The 20,401-nt window shown below is 33.7% G+C and overlaps 2 protein-coding genes across 11 annotated transcripts; one reads left to right on the top strand and one right to left on the bottom strand.

Annotated features, from left to right (window-relative positions):
- Nucleotides 1–899: 899 nt before the first annotated feature.
- On the bottom strand, nt 900–14,557 carry LOC107192482 (cleavage and polyadenylation specificity factor subunit 6). Of its 9 annotated transcripts, none has more exons than XM_015581752.1 (11): nt 14,436–14,557; nt 13,050–13,274; nt 12,740–12,967; nt 12,121–12,603; nt 11,028–11,154; nt 10,618–10,731; nt 9,583–9,875; nt 9,195–9,492; nt 8,653–8,917; nt 4,951–5,031; nt 900–1,223 (listed from the first exon to the last, which is right to left on the bottom strand). In XM_015581752.1, the coding sequence occupies exons 1-11, from the start codon at nt 14,490–14,492 to the stop codon at nt 1,112–1,114; spliced, it is 2,283 nt and encodes a 760-aa protein (XP_015437238.1). In that variant the 5' UTR covers nt 14,493–14,557; the 3' UTR covers nt 900–1,111. The 9 variants fall into 9 exon arrangements, with proteins under 9 accessions (XP_015437238.1, XP_015437241.1, XP_015437242.1 ...); XM_015581756.1 differs by lacking the exon at nt 900–1,223 and adding an exon at nt 2,687–3,045; XM_015581746.1 differs by lacking the exon at nt 900–1,223 and adding an exon at nt 3,037–4,253.
- Nucleotides 14,558–15,137: 580 nt separating this feature from the next.
- LOC107192428 (nucleosome assembly protein 1-like 1) lies at nt 15,138–19,879 on the top strand. 2 transcript variants are annotated; one of them, XM_015581673.1, is made up of 9 exons: nt 15,138–15,295; nt 16,803–16,944; nt 17,773–18,068; nt 18,292–18,442; nt 18,566–18,703; nt 18,801–18,948; nt 19,033–19,152; nt 19,425–19,538; nt 19,738–19,879. In XM_015581673.1, exons 2-9 carry the CDS (start codon nt 16,807–16,809, stop codon nt 19,746–19,748), a joined length of 1,116 nt encoding a protein of 371 aa, XP_015437159.1. In that variant the 5' UTR covers nt 15,138–15,295; nt 16,803–16,806; the 3' UTR covers nt 19,749–19,879. The 2 variants fall into 2 exon arrangements, with proteins under 2 accessions (XP_015437159.1, XP_015437158.1); XM_015581672.1 differs by having other exon boundaries at nt 15,139–15,295; nt 19,425–19,879.
- The last annotated feature ends 522 nt before the right edge of the window (nt 19,880–20,401 follow it).

Below are 20,401 nucleotides of genomic sequence, written 5' to 3'. Positions count from 1 at the left end.
GAAACGGAAACGATCGTTGCATCGACGGTTTACTGAATCGCAGTATAAAGCTCTTTTTGCGCCGGAACCTTTATACAAAACTATGGTACAGGGAGACAAGACTTTGTTGCAGAGTCTGTGCATCCCGAAGAACTTTAAAACTATGTTTACATTTGATTGATCTAAAATTATACTTATAGTCAAATTGTCATCTTGAATACTTGCTTTTTTTTTTGTAAAAGTAAATTTCATTGTACTTTGGAGAATCGATGTAAGAGATATTTTGACTCTCGTTCAGATTGTAGCTCGAGTGGAACAGCACTCTCAGTTAACCCTTTGCGATCCTTAATTGTTTATTGAGCAATATTGAACATTCTACGAACACAAGGACAATTCTTTCCCCATTGCAAAAAACAGTTGTACAATTGCGTTTCACAAAAGTATACACACAATACTTTCAAGCGTTTTATCAAGACACTGTCCAGGAAAGAATGCTCCAAATAGTTGAGAATTAGTATTTATAATAAATCGAAACATCTACTCTAGTACTTTTATTGTTGTATAACTTACTCGATATTTCGAATGCTATACAAGTGTATACTACATTTAATACTACTATTATTATTATTATTATTATTATTATTATTGTGATTCTTCAATTGAGTTTCGAGCGGTATATTTTATTCATCACCGTACCTGTGATATCGAATAATGGAATATATGTAATGAGAACTACTTTGAAGCTAACAAATAAATTGTTCTTTTTCGACACGTTTAAGTTGTCGAGAAATTGGAATCGTGATCGACATACAAGATAATATAAAATAATCGAATCAAGGAATGTAAAAAGTAACTGATTTCTAAAATTGACTAGAACAAAAACAAGCATGGAATCGCAAAGGATTAAAGCAGAATAACTAAAACAATTGGACTATGAGTTGGTCATGCTCGATCTGGCGTGGTGTCTTATCGCTAACCCGTATAGTATTTCAGGTGCTACGGTATCTTTTATATATGGCACATCGAAACACAATCGTTCACGAAACGTACGTGATCATGCAACGTAGTTTTGTTAAGATACAAAAAAAAAAAAATTAACTCTCGGGATTTCCTTTGATTTCATACGACAGGTTTAACTATCTTGTACTGTGCTCTGTGAGTGCTCCTTGTCCTTTCCCTGGTATTCGTTAAACGGTACCACCGGACGCTCGGCCCTTTGCGATCCTCTTCCCTTCACATTGTCTCTAAAAAAACGATCCGACGTGTTAAAACGATAGGTATATCGATGAAAATTTTATACAAAGACCAAACAGAAAAGCAAATCATTCGAGAAACATTATTCATTATTCTCCTTATATGTACATACATATATCGTGGTTCCACTGGGACAAATGTGAAACTGACAAATTTTGCGAATCCGAGTTAAATGCAGGATTTTATTTGTTCCTCACTCTCCCAATAAATTACATTTTTCAGCAATTTCGTCACTTTACCATTGGAACGACGATAATACATGAACGCTCTTACATTGGATAAAAAAAGACCGTAAAGGGTTCAGCTCGGGGGCACCGATTTTTTCATACAGTAAAGTCTAATATGTACAGCGTGTAGCCTCACAGAGCAGTTATCACTTGTATTACTTGTAATATATCACAAAATATCCCATCGAAAGGTGAACCGTCAACGCTACATTTTGTATATACTCCCGGAGTAGTTTTCCTTTCTGAACGAGGTCAGCGGTTTTAACTCTTTCATGCGTGATAAATGGCTTGCAATACTTTTTTACACTTGTATCATTAACATAAACAAATATGATAATTCGCCAATAGATTATTGATCAATAAACGTAAGAAGTGAAATAAAACAGTATTGTCGAAGATGTGTGTTTAAAAAACAGAGGACGCTCGTCTAAGAGATTAATTTTCAAGGAAAAAATATGAATGTGAAGTTTTGAAATATCGTGTCGATAATAGAGCAGTACGCTAGTACCAATTCGTATCGCCTGAGACATGAAAGAGTTTATGCTGTTGCATAAATGTTACTAGTTTTTTAATCCTCCTATGATGAAGAACAATTTTTTTACACTTCACATACTCTTATAAGTACATGCAAACATATGCGATACAATATCATATTAACAATACTGATGCGTATAAATATAATGCAATGAAACGGTTCACGTATCCTTAAAAAACGAAATCTTGATCACAAGAGGATTAACATGTATATTCTATGAGCATCCAGAAATGAAAATTAATTTATGAATGGTACAGGAGCTGCCGGTGAGGTAAGACACCATAGTTGGTCCTATGAACATGTCGCGCTTTCACAATAGTATTGTATGGCGTTTGAAATGAATATTGAAAAACAGGGTGAAACGTCAAAGAAAAACTAACTTCCCAGAAGTATCTGTACATGTATGCGAGGTTCCTAGAATTTATGAAACTTTTCAGTTTCTCAACATGCGAAAGTGCTTCTGATAAATTAGTTATTAAACACTCGTTCGTACGAAAGGTTCAAATACTACCAGAACGCGTGTTCTAATACTATTTGAAGATTTCATGAGTGACGTATCAGTGTATGTAGTGAAGTACAACCATTGATGAAATTATTGCTTATTATTGCGAACAGAATATTCATCTGGTGTTGCACTCTCGACCCCTGTCGCCATCACTAATACCAAAATACAGAAATATATTCTGGGGGCGGGGTCGAAGGTGCTGTTTGTTATCCTCACTGATCATTTTTCAAGCGGTTTCACCTTTCGAACGTTATCATCTCTTTGGAGCTGTTTATAGTACAAAAACAAAAAGTAACATTTTCTTAGGAGATTGTGTGTAGTACTGATGAATAAAGTAAAGACATGTTTATCACGTATATTTTTTTTTTTTTTTTGAAAGCGTATATATGTATTATATTAAGATACAATCTTGCATCGTCGCGCAGCTCTCGAAGAGTGATGAATCCACACAGGGAGAGGAGTGTCTTCGTTCTTCCCAGAGGCCAGCAGCATCGAACTCCAGGCGGCGGGAGTAGATGGTTATTCAGCTTTTCTGTAAACCGCAACTGAACACGACCTCGTGAAACACCCTCATGTCATCTTATGTCACACATTCTTTGTTTCTGTGTAATTTCATCGATAACACATCTCTTGTATTTCTCGAAACTAAACGGATACTCTCTCTAAACGTTACATAGAGATATATGTATGCATGTGTGTACGCGTTCCATTCGCGTCTTTTATCAGTGTAGTATATATATATATATATATAGTATACGCTGCGTTAAAAGACAGAAAAGAGAAGTAGTGACTTTAAAAGAAACGTATGCATAAAAATCTACAGCGTTCCGATATATATATGTATGTATATATGTATTATATATATATACGTGTGTTAAGAATCCCATAAGAATCCATACGGTAACTTGGTAAAACTCGCGTTAAGTTCGTAGATTCCAAATACTTCAGAATGTGTCTTAACATTTTCCTAGTCGAATGTCTATGCTTCAGATACCTTTCACTAAATTATCTTAACATTTTCCCTTTGCGAACAAATACAGAAAATTAATCGTGAACCATAGGGACGCATCGATAAGGCCGCCAGCTCTGCAGGAATCCTTTCAAAGAAAATCTATAGGAGAATCACACGACAACGGTACGACAACAGCACAAAAATTGAAAACTAAAAGGGAACAGAATCATTCAACAGATACATTGTGCTATTGAAATATCTTCTCGAGGAGCCGACAGCCATAATGCATGATTCGAACACGTGATTATTAAAAGTGTTCAACAGTCAATGATTGAAATTCTCAGGTTTTAGAAATTCAAGTGTCCTAACTTAAGATATCCTAACTGAAGATCACTCGAGCCGACCAGGAAAGTGTTAAGATATAATACGAGAATCAGGTAAGAACAGAATAATGGTTATGGTATGTCTTCTTGGATGAATGTCCTTCCTGATGCCTCCACGAAACGACGAACTTGCAAGGGAGTCAACGACGACATATCCCACGCGACACTGCCTTGCTACCGTGCCCGTTATGTTGATGTTCCTCTTTCTTTCTGCCCGAGAATCCCTGTCTCGTCGTGTACTATGTAACTTTAATGTCTCGAACGATGCGAAGAGTCTCCACGTTCGTCGCGACGATCTCTTTCTCGTTCACGTTCCCGTTCACGTTCCGGTTCCCGTTCTCTCTCCGATGGTCTCCGGCTTGATTCTCGTTCTCGATCTCTGTCTCGTTCACGCTCTCTGTAGCGATCGTCATAATACCTACACAAGTCACGTCAGCCAATTATCTTACATTAGCGGTGAACCATTTTTGTTTCTTTTTTCTTATTTTTTTTTTTAAATATAATTCACTCTTATTCGTTTACGCTACCTTCCTATTCTTTCACATTCTATTACACACATTACTGTCTGTACTCCTTAGTCTGTACACGTTACTTGGAATACCAGGAATTCGAAACACAAGTATACTATGAGGAATTACTATAGATACATCGAGTTTAAATTCATTGAAAAATCTAAGCAAAATACGTATGTCTGACAGAAGATGCAATTGTTTCAACGAGTATCTAAGAGTTCTGTATGATGTAGTGTATATTGATAACCTAAATTATCAGTGTACGATGCAAACAGGGACTTGAATAGTCAAAAGTAATGAAAGAAATCACTCTATATACATTTGACACACTCTGTGTACCATCATATTGTAATGTATCTTTGTCGTTGTCACAGTGATAGTAGTTACTCGAGCACTGAATCTCTTCACCTTCTCTTCCTATTTCCCTAAGATTTGTTCAGAGTCTTAGAACTAAAAACGCTAACATTGTAATAACATTGTAACGTATGATTCTCTGGACATGTAATTACTGCTCTGCTTTCACCACTTTTGCATCGAACAAGATAGAATTTTTTGAAAAATCTACATGCATTCACTTTAATGGAAAAAAAAAGTATAAATTACCTAGACGCCTTGGAAGACGAGACGGGAGCCGCCTCTGGCGGTTCTTCTTTTACTCTTGGCCTGGCTGACTGACGTGTCGTACTAATGGAAAATGCATACTTTGTTATGGCTTATATTGTTACCAGGCTTAGTACGTTCTTTCAGTTAAAACAAGAAAATATTGTATTTTGTTCCGTTTGTCCTATTATCTTGTAAATTACGAATGACCGCATATACTCTACCAAATTCTAATGGAACTTTCAATTACTCTACAACTTAAATCTAATGTGATCGGTAGAATTGTTTTTCCGCGTATCGTTCGGCATAAACTAGCATAAATTACAAACACCTAAACAGTATAATAAGGAATTATGCAATTAGTGCATTATTCTAATTAAAATAAACCACAATTAGTAAACTTGGACAAGTGCAATTATACACACTCGCGCAAGGAACTTTGTAATTTATATTTAATGTCATTTCTTAAACCTGAAACTATACACTGCCATACATCTAATTTGTTTGTTTAATTTTCTTAGTATGAAAAGGCCCAATGTACAAACTTGAGTTATAATGTATTTGTATAGATCCAGGATTAAGATTATTTTAATGTAGCAAAAAATGTGTAAATACTCTATGTCAACAGAAAAACAAATTCTCTCTGATTAATAAACACTAATGCACGATATTAATGCATGAGTTGTATAAATATTACCTTAATGCGCAAGCAAGTTATAGAATAACGTTTCCCCTAGGCTATAATCTGTACATTGCATTGAAACAGAAAACATAATTCCATTTCCTCGGCGAACAGTAATTTTACATACATATATCATATAACACTTCACATACTTCATAGAACGCATATTGCCGGTTATTAATCTACAAGAATTAATTAATTTAAGTCATGAGCTACTGTTCTTTGAAATAACCAACACGAGGGCTATAGAAACAACTTTCACGTAAAATGAAATGAAAAGCTAATACTTTGGATATTTAGAATGTAAATTTAATAAAATGAATTATTATGAAAATGTAAATACCCTAGAAATAGTTCATAAATTAAATAATTAATTCTTATTATATTATTCTAAATACATTCATTAATTTTTTACTTTCACCACAATATATTATGTGAACATGGACAATATTTATAATGCACTTTAAAAATGTTATGTAATAATATGTTAATACTAGAAACTGTATGACCATGTGGTATTAAATATTTACCAAGTTGTAATCTTGTTAGGAAATTAGAATTACATAGGAGGATCACAAGAGACAAAAATGGCACTCATACTGTGACTTATCTTAAGGCAGAACTGACAATTTTTTTAAACTTTAAATCTCATAATTCAATTTACCGTCACGTATGTATCAAGACAGCTTCAAGCTTTAACTGTTTATTGATGCAAATTAATACGATTCAGAGAACATTTTATGATACTAAGTGCACTCGCATACACGTTTAATGTGAGAATATTATGTTCTGTATAAATAACAGTCCTGACACACCTTTTTAATTTCTATAGAATATCTCATTTTTCCTTACGCTTTTTCGTACGCTTGTTCCAATTAAAAAGTAAGACTATTGCGTGTTTTGGGGGTAATAAATGAATTAATTAAATTTAAAATCTTATTGATTAGTCCTTACTAAAAATTGCTGATCAATTTACAATAAAATTTACAGTTCGCAAATTAAATTCTTATTTCAGCTGTACCCTGTTCTCCTTACATTATTATTATAAGAAATTTGTCTAGAACACTACATTATGTAAAAGGCTGAGATCGTAGTACAGCTGAGATTGAGTACTGTTAGAAAACTTTTTTTTTTGTTGTAGACTAAAATATTAACTATGTATAAAGAATAAAGTATGATTTTGTATTCATATCCATTATTGGCATAGAATTAAAAAAGAAATTAAAACAATTTGTTCCTTTAAAGCAAATATAAAAATGTTTGTTCTATCTCGTTCTTTACCATCGCTTTAATCTTACTGAAAATAATAAATCGTAGTTTCGTTCCTGAATTAATCAATGTCCACTGCACATCCGTTCACCGTTACATGAAGAGAAAATAGAATTTATGAGAAAGTAATAAATGTTTTTAACATATAAGGATATAAGTATCCAATAAAAGAAAATTATTATTATTAAGTTATGCAAACTTTTGTTTCCTTCTTTTCGGCATGATTAAATATTAATATTAATATGTATATATTAATTTGAATTACTGGAAAGCTTTATATACACTGAAAACCGTATACTTAGTCGTTGTGTTGAAATTGTTGTTCTTCATGTGTGTTGCACAATATATTACTACATATTAATTAAGCGCAATGAATAAAGATTAATACTGAAACTGTAACAGTTCATCAAATCTTAATGTTCATAATTTACCTAATAATTTTATACATTTCTTGGAACAAAATGTCTGACTGACTATAAAAAATGCCCACTGTTTATATCTAAGGACATTATTATTGCATCAAAGTACATATGTTATTTTATTGTTACAAAAGGTTTCAATGAAATTTGAAATCAGTAACATAAGAAATAGACATTACCAGGTAGTCTTTTACTCAATTATTCAACACATTAATCGCTATCTTATGTACTGGACAGTTATATTTTTCTTTTCTTGCCTGATGCATGAATAAGAAAAAAAAATCCAATTTTGCAGTGTGCAATGAAACAATGAAATACTTTATCAAAAATGAAATATTGCCATTTTATTTTAAAATTCCAATCTGAATTAATTTTCAGTTGTTGAAGAACATAAAAAGTTGCTAGATAACTTGAATAAATGTTATATTCAAATGTTGAATGTATGTTTCCTGTTCTCATTTATAATTTCTCAAACGATACAAGAGGTTGAAAATAGAAAAATATTCAATAGCAATTAATCTGTTGAAATTAAATTACTTTTGTTTAACCCTGTTACTGTTATAATATGTAGGAGTAAGTAGTCTCGCACTATTAGAGATGACACATTTTCGACGACTAATTTAGTCGAAACTGTAGCGGAGAGTTTCTTCAAATTATATCACAGCAAAAGGGTTAATTAACTTCATATAATTTTAAATCCTAGTATGTACTGGATCATAAATTATAGATGTCTTATAAATTCTCTTGACGCGTATTATGTATGAAAATCATGTAAAACAATCATCCTACAGAGTTCGAGGAGAATTAAGATTTTTCTGAACTGATTACACCTAAGTAGACATCACTGTTTTACAATAAATTCTAATTAGAAATAAATAAATGTTGACATTACAAAATAATGCATTTTTTCCTATGTCACCCAATAACAACTCGTCATTTTCGCTAGAAGCTAAAACGTGTATTGCTAATATTATTGAATAATTGCTCCAATAAAATTTCTCTTTCAATGTACGGTTCGTGCGGTGATATACCTGCGTAGCCTCATCTCAAAATACATATGTTACATGAACGATAAACTTATTTTACTCGAAACAACATCGTTGGTGTACCCGAGACTAAAGTAGTATATTGCATAATAATATATACAACAAGTTTGTTACAACGGGAACGATTGGCGAACATAAATTCTGTCTAACGACAGGTGACACACGCGACACAACGCCATTACCGTGAATTAAGCCGACTGTCAGTAAATACTCTAGACTGAATTGGACGATAAGTCATATTTCGTTTTGTCACAGTTAAAATAATTATGCAAGATGATGTTTAGCTTACCTTTCTTCTCTGCTTCGCTCTCTATATTCGCGATCTCTCTCACGTTCACGATCCCTCTCTCTGCTTCGTGATCTCTCCCGTGGGTATGGTTCACTATAATAACGCTCCCTGTCACGATCACGATCCCTTTCCCTCTCGCGATCACGTTCCCTGTCACGCTCTCTGTCTCTGTCCCTGCTTCTTTCTCTGTACTCTCTGTCACGGCTCCTTGATCGTTCACGCCTCCTTCTATGGCTGCGTTCTCTGTCGCGTGAACGTGATCGTTCTGAAAATATAAACACAACACTACAGTACCTTGCAAAACGCTTAGTTTATAATGCTAACAACATAATACTATCTCCCCGGGCATTACAATCCTAGGTAATCATACATATGTTGGCGATACATATGTGTACCTTAAAAGATGATTAACACAACAACGTAACAATGTAACAACGTAACAACGAAGCAAAATTAAGGCAAGAATCTAACTATAAGAACACAATGTACATATATTGTAGAACCATAATATACCGTAAATAAAGAATTCATTTTAAGTTTACCTCTTCGCGCGGAACCATAACTTTTAGTTTCAACGCCACGTAAAGTGTCTTGAAGAGAACTAATTAGAATCTTGCATCTGTCGTCTGCGGCGACTTTAGACTGCTTTATCAAGGAAATGGCTGTAACCAAGGTTTCTATGGCGCTCGCGTATTCGCCTGCTGCAGCGTCTGATACTGCTCGAGCAATCGCGGACGAAGAAACTGTTCTATTTCGACTCATTATTTCTTCGAATTCTTGCTCTGTGAGAGGAGGAGGGCCTTCTGGACGATGATCGGGTCCTGGTGCACCATAAGGTGGCTGCAAATATATGTTACACTGTCAAATTTCTCTGTTGCAAGCAATAATTCAGAAAGAAATGGAACAAAAGAAATTAATAAGTTATTATACCTGTGTTGCGGGTGGTCCATAACCGTGTGGAGGTACATGAGGCGGCCCATGAGGCTGACCATGTGGAGGTCCATGAGGAGGACCATGAGGTGGTCCATGCGGTGGACCATGAGGAGGACCATGAGGTGGACCAGGAGGACCTGGCGGATGCTGTCCTGGATGCTGATGAGGTGGTCCTTGCGGGAAGAATGCTGGATTAACATGCGGTGCTGGTCCTCCCGGAGGTCCTTGCGGTGGTCCTTGAGGTGGTCCTCCGTGTCCAGGTGGTGGTCCTCCTGGACCTGGCAACATTCCTGATCAATATCTATGTTAGCTTGCAACACTGCATACAGCAAGCTTGCAGAAATTACAAAACTATATAAAAGACATTAATATACAAGGTGGCGCACATAAAACCGACCCTAAAGACAAACATTATAAATTTCATAATAATAAGTTATATTTCGTATTTTCGTTGAAAACATAAAAATGCTAGTAAACATGTAAACTGGTGAAATTAAGGCCTTTTTATGTCAGACACCGTTCACTTACCATACCAAATGTAACTCAAATGTACATTAACCTACTGATAATATCCAATTAAAATTTTAAAACTATATTTTGCATTTCAAGCTAGATTTATTGTATGTGGCCCTACATTTGATAAAACTACCTTGTTCTGTGCTATCTTGTACTGCGAGTAATACCGAAATAATTTTGATTAATTTAATTTTCAAAAGTCAAACTTTATACTTGTTTCCAGTTGTTTATAATATTTTTTCCGCCTTCTTTTTATGCGAATGAAATTCCATGTAAAGTGTTAATAAATATTGAATATTACGATTTGAATTTGTGTATCATTCACACGATATAGCAAATTGTTATCTGTGACTTTATAGCATGAAAAATACAGTTATTTTTCATGTTATTTTCGTCTGAAACACCTTGCACCTTCATACTCCTAAGCATACATTTCCCTCAATATCATGCACTATCGTATGAAAGATGAATAATAATACTATTGTTAATATTCAATTAACGTCCGGAAGTTCTCACCGCCCATAGAACCTGGAGGAGGTCCTCTCTGTGGTGGGCCTTGACCAGGTTGCGGGCCTTGCATATGTTGATGTTGAGGGAAACCTGGTGGTCCCTGAGGCCCGTGATGCATTCCTATGCACATTGAATAATTACATCAGTGTACTTCCTTTATAATAACTTGATTACATGGTGCTGTGTTACTTAAAATGGTTGTGTTTTATATTCAATTTGCATCATAATTCTGATGCTCTAGAATACATTTCACTATCGTAGTAATTGTCAGACATCTATGCTATCATGCAAATCTCAAGCTATGTAAAAGAAAGATTTTACAACAATAATATATGAAATGCATGAAAAGTAAAGTATTCAAGTTCAAGATGTTTCAGTACATTAACTAATAGGAGTTGTTGCTATCTTCTACAAACCTGGTGGTCTGTTCCATTCAGGACGTGGCTGAGCACCTCTCGGATCACCTGGAGGTCCACCAGGATGTCCAGGCGGACCACGTGGGGGTCCTTGACCAGGTGGACCAGGTGGACCACCATGAAATTGCTAAATGGACACAAAAAAATTTCCTAATTTAATCGCTTCTCACTAAATTAGTAAAAATCATTTTATAACGTGTTTCCGGGAGAAAAATATACTGGTAATTTCTATTCATAAACTTAACTATATTAGTAATAACTATGGAAGGAATGTTATACTAGAACTTTAGAGGTGTCAGAGCCAGTTATTCATCCATTAAAAACATTTCGTCAATATACCGTTAAGCTAATCAACGACTGAACTGAAATTAAATAATTTCTCGTATAAGCCTTTCATGTTATATGTATATTGTGCACTGTAAGTAGTATGAAGTTCAGAGTAAATACTTGAACATGGTAATAGATGTATAGTGACATGATCTACTCCCAATTATTATTAGTTTCGAAACTTCGAATATCTAATAAAAAAAAATAAGTGTATGCAATAGAAAAAATAAAATGTCAATAACAAACACAGTATAAGATTTTAATGCAATAAGAGAACTTTGTTTTTAAAGAGCAAGTTGATTTGATATAGTTCAAATCTGCCAATGATAAATTATTCGTCTATTTGTTCTACATTAATACTACTGTTCTCGTTCAGGAACATCCTGGAAAGTTTCACAGAATGAACAATTCTTACAACATGAAAAGCAGAAAAAAAAACAACACACTACGTGTTACCTGTGGCATATGGTAACTGGCTTCTGAAAGATCTCTAGTGCAACTCTGTGTTTACGCGGAGCGTAAGACGTGTAAATGCAAAAAATATTCTTGTAACTTGTAACATAATTACACATCAATACTACATAAATATGTAATGAAATTTTGAGAGATAAACGTGTACATAGATTCCTGTGCAAAAATTATTGCCATAAAACAACATGAAGTTGCTAAAGAATACACTAGATAGAAAAAAAAAACTATAATTATCAATTAGAAATAAGCAACATACATTCATTAATATCATTAAAAGCAGCATTATAGTGCATACCATTCCAGGTGGTCGATGTTGACCAGGACCTGGTCCAGGTGGTCCTTGTTGCGGTGGACCACCGGGTCCACTTGGACCCCTTGGAGGTCCAGGTGGACCATTAGGTCTTGGACCGTTCCACGGTCCTTGTTGATACCCAGGTGGTGGTGGACCCTGGTTGGGATGTCCAGGTAAAGGATGATGCGGTCCAGGTCCAGGACCCATAGGTGGATGATGCATACGCGGTGGACCTTGTTGACCAGGTCCACCCGGACCTGGTGGACCCATACCTGGAGGTGGCATTCTCTGTGGTCTCACTCCCTGTGGGGGACCTATTATCATCCTAGGACCATGATTCTGTTGAGAATGTTGAGGGTGTTGGGGATGTTGTGGATGCTGCTGATGAGGCGGCATCGGTGGTTGATGTTGATGCGGATTATGGGGGCGTTGACTTTGGCTCTGCTGAGGAGCTGGAGCTGGACGTGTTTTACACTGAGACTCAAACTGTGAATATATACAAATTTATTGTCCTTCCTATTATTTGATATCCTATCTACATAAATGATTTTGCATGGTGTCTTACTATCCTTTTTTCCACAGAATATCTGTACACTTGGATAATTTACAAATACAAACTTACTTGATTCAAAGCTTGTTTGGTGGGAAATGTTACTACTGGATTCTGACCATGTAACTCTTTTTTGGGCAATCTTTCCATACATATCCTCATGCTTTGTTCTGAACCCAGAGATATCATACAAAAACCTTTGGACTGACCATTTGCTCGATTTTCAAAGAATTTTACTTCTACAAAATCAGATACACCAATACTTTGTACAGCATCAGTTATATCTTGATCACTTGTCCACTGTAATACACAATAAGATTTTAATTAAGTATCTGTATTACGTACTGTACATAATCAATAAAATTATTATCCAATTATATACCCAAGTTAAATTGCCAACATATAGTTGATGACGTCTTCCAATTTGGTTTGGTTGAATGTTATTCCCGAGTTGATGGTAAGGAGCACTGCCATTTGTTTCTTCATTTGGTGAAGTGGTATCACCTCCACCGTCTCCACTATTGCCTGTGGAAACACCACCATTACCACCAGCAGGAGCTGCTATCACATCATCATATAAATCAACGCCATCACCAGCAAATTCATCCTAAAAATATGATTAAGAATGTAATAATGGAAGGTCAATATAATAGGACAATTATGATACAAATCTTACATTAGAAAACAAATAATTAAGTACTTTAATCAGTTAATTCATGAAAATGAATCTGTTTTTTTAACAGATTAAAAAAATATGAACTACACAAAAATAAATTATATTTATAGAAAATTTTCTGCTTTAGGAATCTCTACATACAAATGAATGAACCACATGGTGTTACTACTACAAACTCATTCAAACTTTTCAATTATTGAATTTCAAAGATTGGAAATCAAACTACAAGTAAATAAAATAGTATTTTCAATGTGGCATGAAAACTTAGTAAGTATAAATAAGATGAGTCACGAATAAAATATTTTTATTTCAGGTTACACCCAACCCTAATATATGTATAGTATATGTATATGTATAATCGGCTATTTCACCGTTCATCATTATAAATTATAACAAATATATGTCAAGACTTAAAACAAAAGATTACATCGTACATCAATAAACCGTTCCAGCGCAACATCTTTCTACCATTTCTAAAAGCTATATAATTTAGGTAGATATTTCCCAAGTTTCCATGTTACATTCTCAATACTACGTATTTCACTTGCTTTCGCTTCGGCGTCCAGCGTTCAAAATACTACTTCAAATTCCAACTAATTCCGTAGGAAAGTAACAGAAACGTTTTAAAAAAAAAAGAAGTAAAGATTTTAATCAAAGCTACATCGGACGAACGAAGCATAAGAAACACTACTGCACGACATTCGCCTTACCGCTAACACCATTTTGCTTTGCTCGCTGTGTATCTGTATATTAACACGTATTCGGTTTAGTTTTCCAAGTCGAGTTACGCGCACGACCACTAATAATTGCAGAACGAAATGTCGGATAGTATTCGTTGATGATCAAACTGAACAGCTACCCGCCGTGGCGACAGAAACGCGAATCGAAACCAACGTCCCGGCTGAACGAGATCTTACTTATGGACACACCGCTTACGAACAATCGTTACTGTCTCACCTCCATGACGCCGGATAGGCCGCTCTGATTTCGCGTTTTTCTCACAGTTGAAAGTATTTTTCGCGCGAGCAGACGATTAACGATTACGCGTGGCAACCGCGTATTTGTTTATTAACAATGAGAAAATCGAATTACCTGCGCGAAATCTTGCTCGAGATCGTCGGCGTACAAATCAATGTCACCGTCCGCCATTTTACGTACACCGACGCTCACTGCATTTGACGAAGGCGCCAAGCCTAAAGGGCTCACGGTCTTCTATAGGAGAAAACGTGTTGGCGAATTACGTTACGTTTCTACCACTAAACGGACGTGACGTCACTACGCCATCTTTCCTCTTGTTCACGATGAGCGACAGCAACGAAGTGGCATGCAGCAATGATGCAGCATTGCCAACTTAAAAAAACATTGACTTTGAAATTTGAAAATTTCGAAGACTTTTTTTTACCGAAGAAAAAATATATACTATAGCATGTAGTATGATGTTACGATACACAAAAATTTTACTTAATGTTATATTAATATATTTAATCTTGTAAATATTATACCTGCGAGAAATAATTGTAGTGATTTAAATTTTACCAAAGTTCTATTCACAATGGTTATACAACAAGCAAACTTGGAGCGATTATTCATTTATAATGTATCAATTTCAGTTCATTAATTGTCTTCTTTTTGGCTTGTTGCAATTAAAATATATCAAAAATTTCTATCTCATATAGGTACTTGCATAAATCTAAGAAATTCTTAAAACTGTTTCTGTTTAATGTAAATTTGTTACTAACGGTAATGACGTTTCGTTTAAAAAAGTAAAAAAGTTAGGGAATTTCACAATCACAGAGTAGCAGCACTTCTCACGAACAAGGAACGAATTTCGTATTGTGCGATTTATTGCAACGAAACTACCGACACTACCGACACAACGACCGGTTCGTTGTTCGTTCTGTGCAGTTCTGTGGTTCGTTTCCTCTTTTGTGATCAGCTTCGAACTTGGAAAGGTATGCTTTGCATTCGAAACTAATGATCCTCTGACTTTATTAATTTCGGATGATGCTTTCATTTAAAAGTAATCGTGTTTCGTTACCCTCGCGATTTTCATGCAATTTATAACCCCGAAAAATCGTTGCTTTTTTTCGTCTGTCCCATGTGCACGCACTTCTACGTCCCGAGAGATCAAACGCAAACGAAAATATTCTATGATTTTCGAAGGCTTCTTTTTTTATCAGTTAATAACATAGCAAAACACTCCCTGTGAATATATTAATCGTAACGTGATTACATTTACCAAATTATCAAAAAACTGATAGAATTTTCGCTTTCTTCCCTTACAATTTCTGCATGGTCCTAACGAATAACCTTTCTCCCTCGCAAATATGGTGACTTTCAAATGTCAGTTTAATGTCGCGAAAAAATTTCGTCGAATTTATTGAATATTTTCATTAAATTGCGTCTTTCTTTTCATATAACATGTATCTGTCCCGTGTTACACACGTATACATAGTTGAGATTCAAGGATATTCGTCGCGATGCATGGAAGACAGAAGATGAAATCGCAACGTGTATCCGAATTTCGGCACATTTGCCAAATTATTATTTCGCTGTATGCCACTCGCACTTAATTTCTCTGTAAAAGTGCTATTTTACTTCGATTATTTTTCTCCTTCCCCCCCTCTCGTACGTGCGCGCGCGCGCGCGTACGTGAGTTTATATATATATATATATATATATATATATAATAATAATGTATGTATAGTCGCTTTGTTCGATATATTTTTTTATTTCGTACAGTTTTTGGAAATATATTTTCTTCATTGAATAATTCGAACTGTTCGTCCGTATTTGTTAGAATTGTACCTATGAACATCCTCAGAAAGGGTTCCTTAGACTTTCTTCACTTATCGAAAATTGATACCTTTATTATTGGTCTGTTCATTACAGAAAATTAATTTTGGTAGATGTTATGATTTATTAATCTAACATCATGAATTGAGCAGACAGACAACTAGCAAAAATGTAATATTGTCAGCTCGTAAATTGCACATAAAAATAAATTTTAATTGATACCACGAACAAAGTAAATATACTCAGAAAAAAAGTATCTAATACTTTAAGTTCAGATAACTCAATTTCTTAATATATAAGTTATTATTTATTGTGTCTTACTTCCTTTGTAATAATAAATTGTAAATTCTTTATACGTGAAACTTTTAATTCGAATAAAGATTCTGTATCATTTAATATGACATACGTAATTTTAGATATTGAAAATTGAAACACATTTGTATGAAGTACAATTTAAGTGGGGAAAATTATCTTAACAAAATAATATTTTTCTATAGTTTAATTGTTTGAATTGTACATTAGGTCTAAAATTTTCATAATAATTTAATTAAAACTGAAGTATTGTTATTCTTTACCAATATGGGTATTTAAGGAATTTTATTCTTTTTTTATGTGATTTTTAAGCATTTTTTTTTATAAAAGAAAAAAAAATCTGGATTATAGTACTATGACCACTGATACAAAACGCGCTGGCGATAACAGTGATATGGAATCTGTTGAGGATGAAGATGATAATGAGACTACAGAAATTTCTGCAGACATGTTAGCTGCTTTTCAAGGTCGTATTTCTGCACCAGGGATAGAGGTATTCAAATATCTATGTGAACTATAAACATTCTTCTACAATACAAAAACTAAAAATTTCAATATCTATATTACATTCAAATGAACACATTAAAATCATTCACATGGTACTCTGTTACAAAATATCATATCTTTATAGAATTTTGTAATTGTTTGTATATTGTGTAACATCATTTTTTTTTTTAACTTTATTGATATTTTCATATCAACTTTACTGGTTATCAATTTAATAAGTGATATAAAATATAAATATAGCTCCATACCATTAACATTTCTAGCTGTAAAAGCAAATTATCTTAATAGTTATTTGTGATAGGTATTAAATATATTATTACAAAGAATGATTCCATGCACATTTGGAAACATAACTGAGTTTAATGTTGTCATTCATTTAACTTATTTTATATAATTTGCTTTTCTTATGTCTTATATTTGATTTGATAATTTAACAATTTTGTTTTATGTGTATTACTGCAAAGTTGTTATTTCTTTACTTAGCTGTTAGTATAAGCTGTAAATTATGCACTGCATTAGATTAGTATGCAATACTTGGAGTTATTAATGTATTAAGCATTGCTTAATCAATGAAAATAAGAAAAGTATATGTTCCACATTGAACCACAGAACAAATAATTTTCCTTAAACGTATATTACAGTTAGTGTTTTAACAATTCTCAGTTGTAGTGTTATGTAAACATAGACTAACACATTTTGTAATATCAATAAAACAATTTTACATATCCGCAGAAAGTTTTTACTATACATAAAAAATAATTCTATTGAATCATGTATCAAAGGTAATATTTTATGGAATACTTTTGGTTTTTAGCAAATGCAGTCTCTTCCAGCTCCTGTAAAACGCAGAATTAAAGCTCTAAAGAAACTGCAAGTAGTTACTACAAATATTGAAGCAAAATTCTATGAGGAGGTACATGCTTTGGAATGTGTTTATCACAAATTATGTGCTCCTCTTTATGAAAAGAGGAAAGAAATAATATCAGGTGCTTACGAACCAACGGATGAACAGTGTGAATGGGAAAGTGATGATGAAGAAGAAGGATTAACTAATGACTTGAAAACAAAAGCAAATCTTGAAGATGACAAAGAGCAAAAGGCAAAAGAAGAGTATGCCCTTTTTATTTTCTTTACATGTTAAACATCTCCTTTTTTCTATTATCTTTATTTGTATTTAACATTTTTTATTTGAGTTTACTCACTGGATATGTTTACCTTTTATCCAATTCATTTTGTTACACCTTATACAGAATGAGTATTTGAAGAATGTATTTCAAAAAGAATACAGGATATAATTATTGATAATATCGTTAATTCATTTTTACCATTGTAGAAGCGAAAAAGATGTTAAAGGCATCCCAGAATTTTGGTTGACAATATTTAAAAATGTCGGACCATTAGCTGATATGGTTCAGGAACACGATGAACCGATCTTAAAACATTTGTATGATATTAAAGTGATATTCTTTGAATCTAATCCAATGGTAAGTTGCATGCTGGGTGAACAAACTATTAAATTATAAAATTACCATGTCACACTGATGTTGTGAACAGAAATTTGAAGGTATAGTTGGATTGCATTAAAAGACAACGAGGCTTTTTTGTAGGGTTTTATTCTTGAGTTCCATTTTGAGCCAAACGAATATTTCACTAATACAGTGCTAACTAAAGAATATATTATGAAGTGTACTCCCGACGTACTTGATCCATTTAATTTTGAAGGGCCTGAAATATACAAGTGTAAGGTGAATAATTCGAATTTAAATAATATTAGTTTTTTTCTTTTGTACTCCGAATTGTATAAACAGATGCTTTATAATATATAATGATTTTTTACAATAGGGATGTGCAATTGATTGGAAGAAAGGAAAGAATGTTACAGTAAAAACAATCAAGAAGAATCAGAAACATAAATCCCGAGGATCCATACGAACTGTAACAAAAACTGTTCAGAACGATTCATTTTTCAACTTTTTCAGTCCACCAGTTGGTAAGACCTGAAATACTACATTTTCTTTGAATCTGTATATGTAATCAATTTACTCATGGTATAACTTATTGTTACTTGTTTCAGTGCCAGTTGATGCAGAAGCAGAGTTGGACGATGAAACACAAGCTTTATTGGCAAGCGATTTTGAAATTGGCCATTACATTAGAGAACGTTTAGTTCCTAGAGCTGTATTATATTATACAGGTAATTGCTTTTTTGATAAAATTGAAGTTTATTTTAAGCTCACACAAGAACTAAGAAGCGATTAAATTTAACAAGCTTTTCAAACAATCGATTCAATAATTTAATACTATATTTCGACCTCACTTTAAACTAGTTTCTAATCTTATATCTATCTTGTAATTAATTTTTAACGAAGTTTGCTTCTTATTTTCTAGATGTACATAGTATTGAAAATAAATGTTATAGTGTCTTTGAAGTGAGAACTTAATGAAGAAAATTGCATTTTATTTTAGGGGAAGCCTTGGAAGATGAAGATGAAGATTACGAAGAAGAGGAGGGTGATGAGGATGATCCTGACGAGGAAAACGAAGACGACGAGGAGTTCTCACTAACTAATGCACCATCAGGTGGGAAACAACAAGGCAATGATCCTGCCGAGTGTAAAACACAGTAGAATTCTATAACAAATTAAGATCAGAGAAAATATTGTTCGTGCCTACCGAAAAAAAAGAACACAAACAAAACCTGACCGATAAGTGCCCTAGATATCCTGCACCTATGGCTCCAACGTAAAATCATCTAATCATGTCATATTTCCTATTCCAGATCAAGCTTAAAACTCTTCGACATACCAATGACAAAATTATGCGTACCCTCCCTTTATCCGACATTGACGGTGAACCGAAATACGGCTTATTGACAGGCTAAGATCTTATGTCACATAAGTATATGAACAAAAAAAAAAAAAGAACGAATTGCGTTCTCAGCTCTATATGAATAATCATTGTCATTTTAATTGCTTCATTTTATACAATATTGTTACGTTTATATACAAAGAAGAAAGTTAGTTGAAGTTTTTTCAAAACGCACGTTGATTTATGGACAAATTTTTCGGTATTGTTAAAGCATTTTTAATATAAAACTTGAGAAAACTGGAGACAATGTTTTGTTCCTTTCTGGACGTATTCTTACGCGAACACAGTGCCATACTTCCCTTTTCATGTAATTAAACCTGCGGTTAAATTATAAGAGAAGGTAAGAAGAAAATTGCAGCATTTACAGAAGCTGATAAATTGTTTATAATAACCGACCACTCCTTTCCTCAACCTGTATAGTTTCTTTAAGTTGCTTAAAGAAGTATTTTTCATACAACTTTGATACTAAACTGTTGTTTTTTTTTATTCAATTTGTCATGGACTTGAATTACATTGGACTTTAACAAAAATAATTGTATTGTGTTATCTGTACAATCATTTTCTATGTAGTATTT

This window comes from Dufourea novaeangliae, unplaced genomic scaffold (assembly GCF_001272555.1).
Source record: "Dufourea novaeangliae isolate 0120121106 unplaced genomic scaffold, ASM127255v1 scaffold343, whole genome shotgun sequence".
Lineage (NCBI taxonomy): Eukaryota > Metazoa > Arthropoda > Insecta > Hymenoptera > Halictidae > Dufourea > Dufourea novaeangliae.
Note: the sequence above shows the minus strand (reverse complement) of the source record. Positions and strands in the feature narration are given on the sequence as shown.

What these genes read in the sequence shown, in the direction of transcription:
- LOC107192482 (XM_015581746.1), bottom strand. Translation starts at nt 14,492, where the DNA reads ATGGCGGACGGTGACATTGATTTGTACGCCGACGATCTCGAGCAAGAT. An exon ending in ATGTTGGCAATTTAACTTGG is followed by an intron (nt 12,968 to 13,049) that starts GTATATAATTGG and finishes TGTGTATTACAG; the next exon opens with TGGACAAGTGATCAAGATAT. An exon ending in TCGTCTTCCAAGGCGTCTAG is followed by an intron (nt 4,254 to 4,950) that starts GTAATTTATACT and finishes TGACTTGTGTAG; the next exon opens with GTATTATGACGATCGCTACA.
- LOC107192428 (XM_015581672.1), top strand. Translation starts at nt 16,807, where the DNA reads ATGACCACTGATACAAAACGCGCTGGCGATAACAGTGATATGGAATCT. An exon ending in TTTCTGCACCAGGGATAGAG is followed by an intron (nt 16,945 to 17,772) that starts GTATTCAAATAT and finishes TTTGGTTTTTAG; the next exon opens with CAAATGCAGTCTCTTCCAGC. An exon ending in GAGCAAAAGGCAAAAGAAGA is followed by an intron (nt 18,069 to 18,291) that starts GTATGCCCTTTT and finishes TTACCATTGTAG; the next exon opens with AAGCGAAAAAGATGTTAAAG.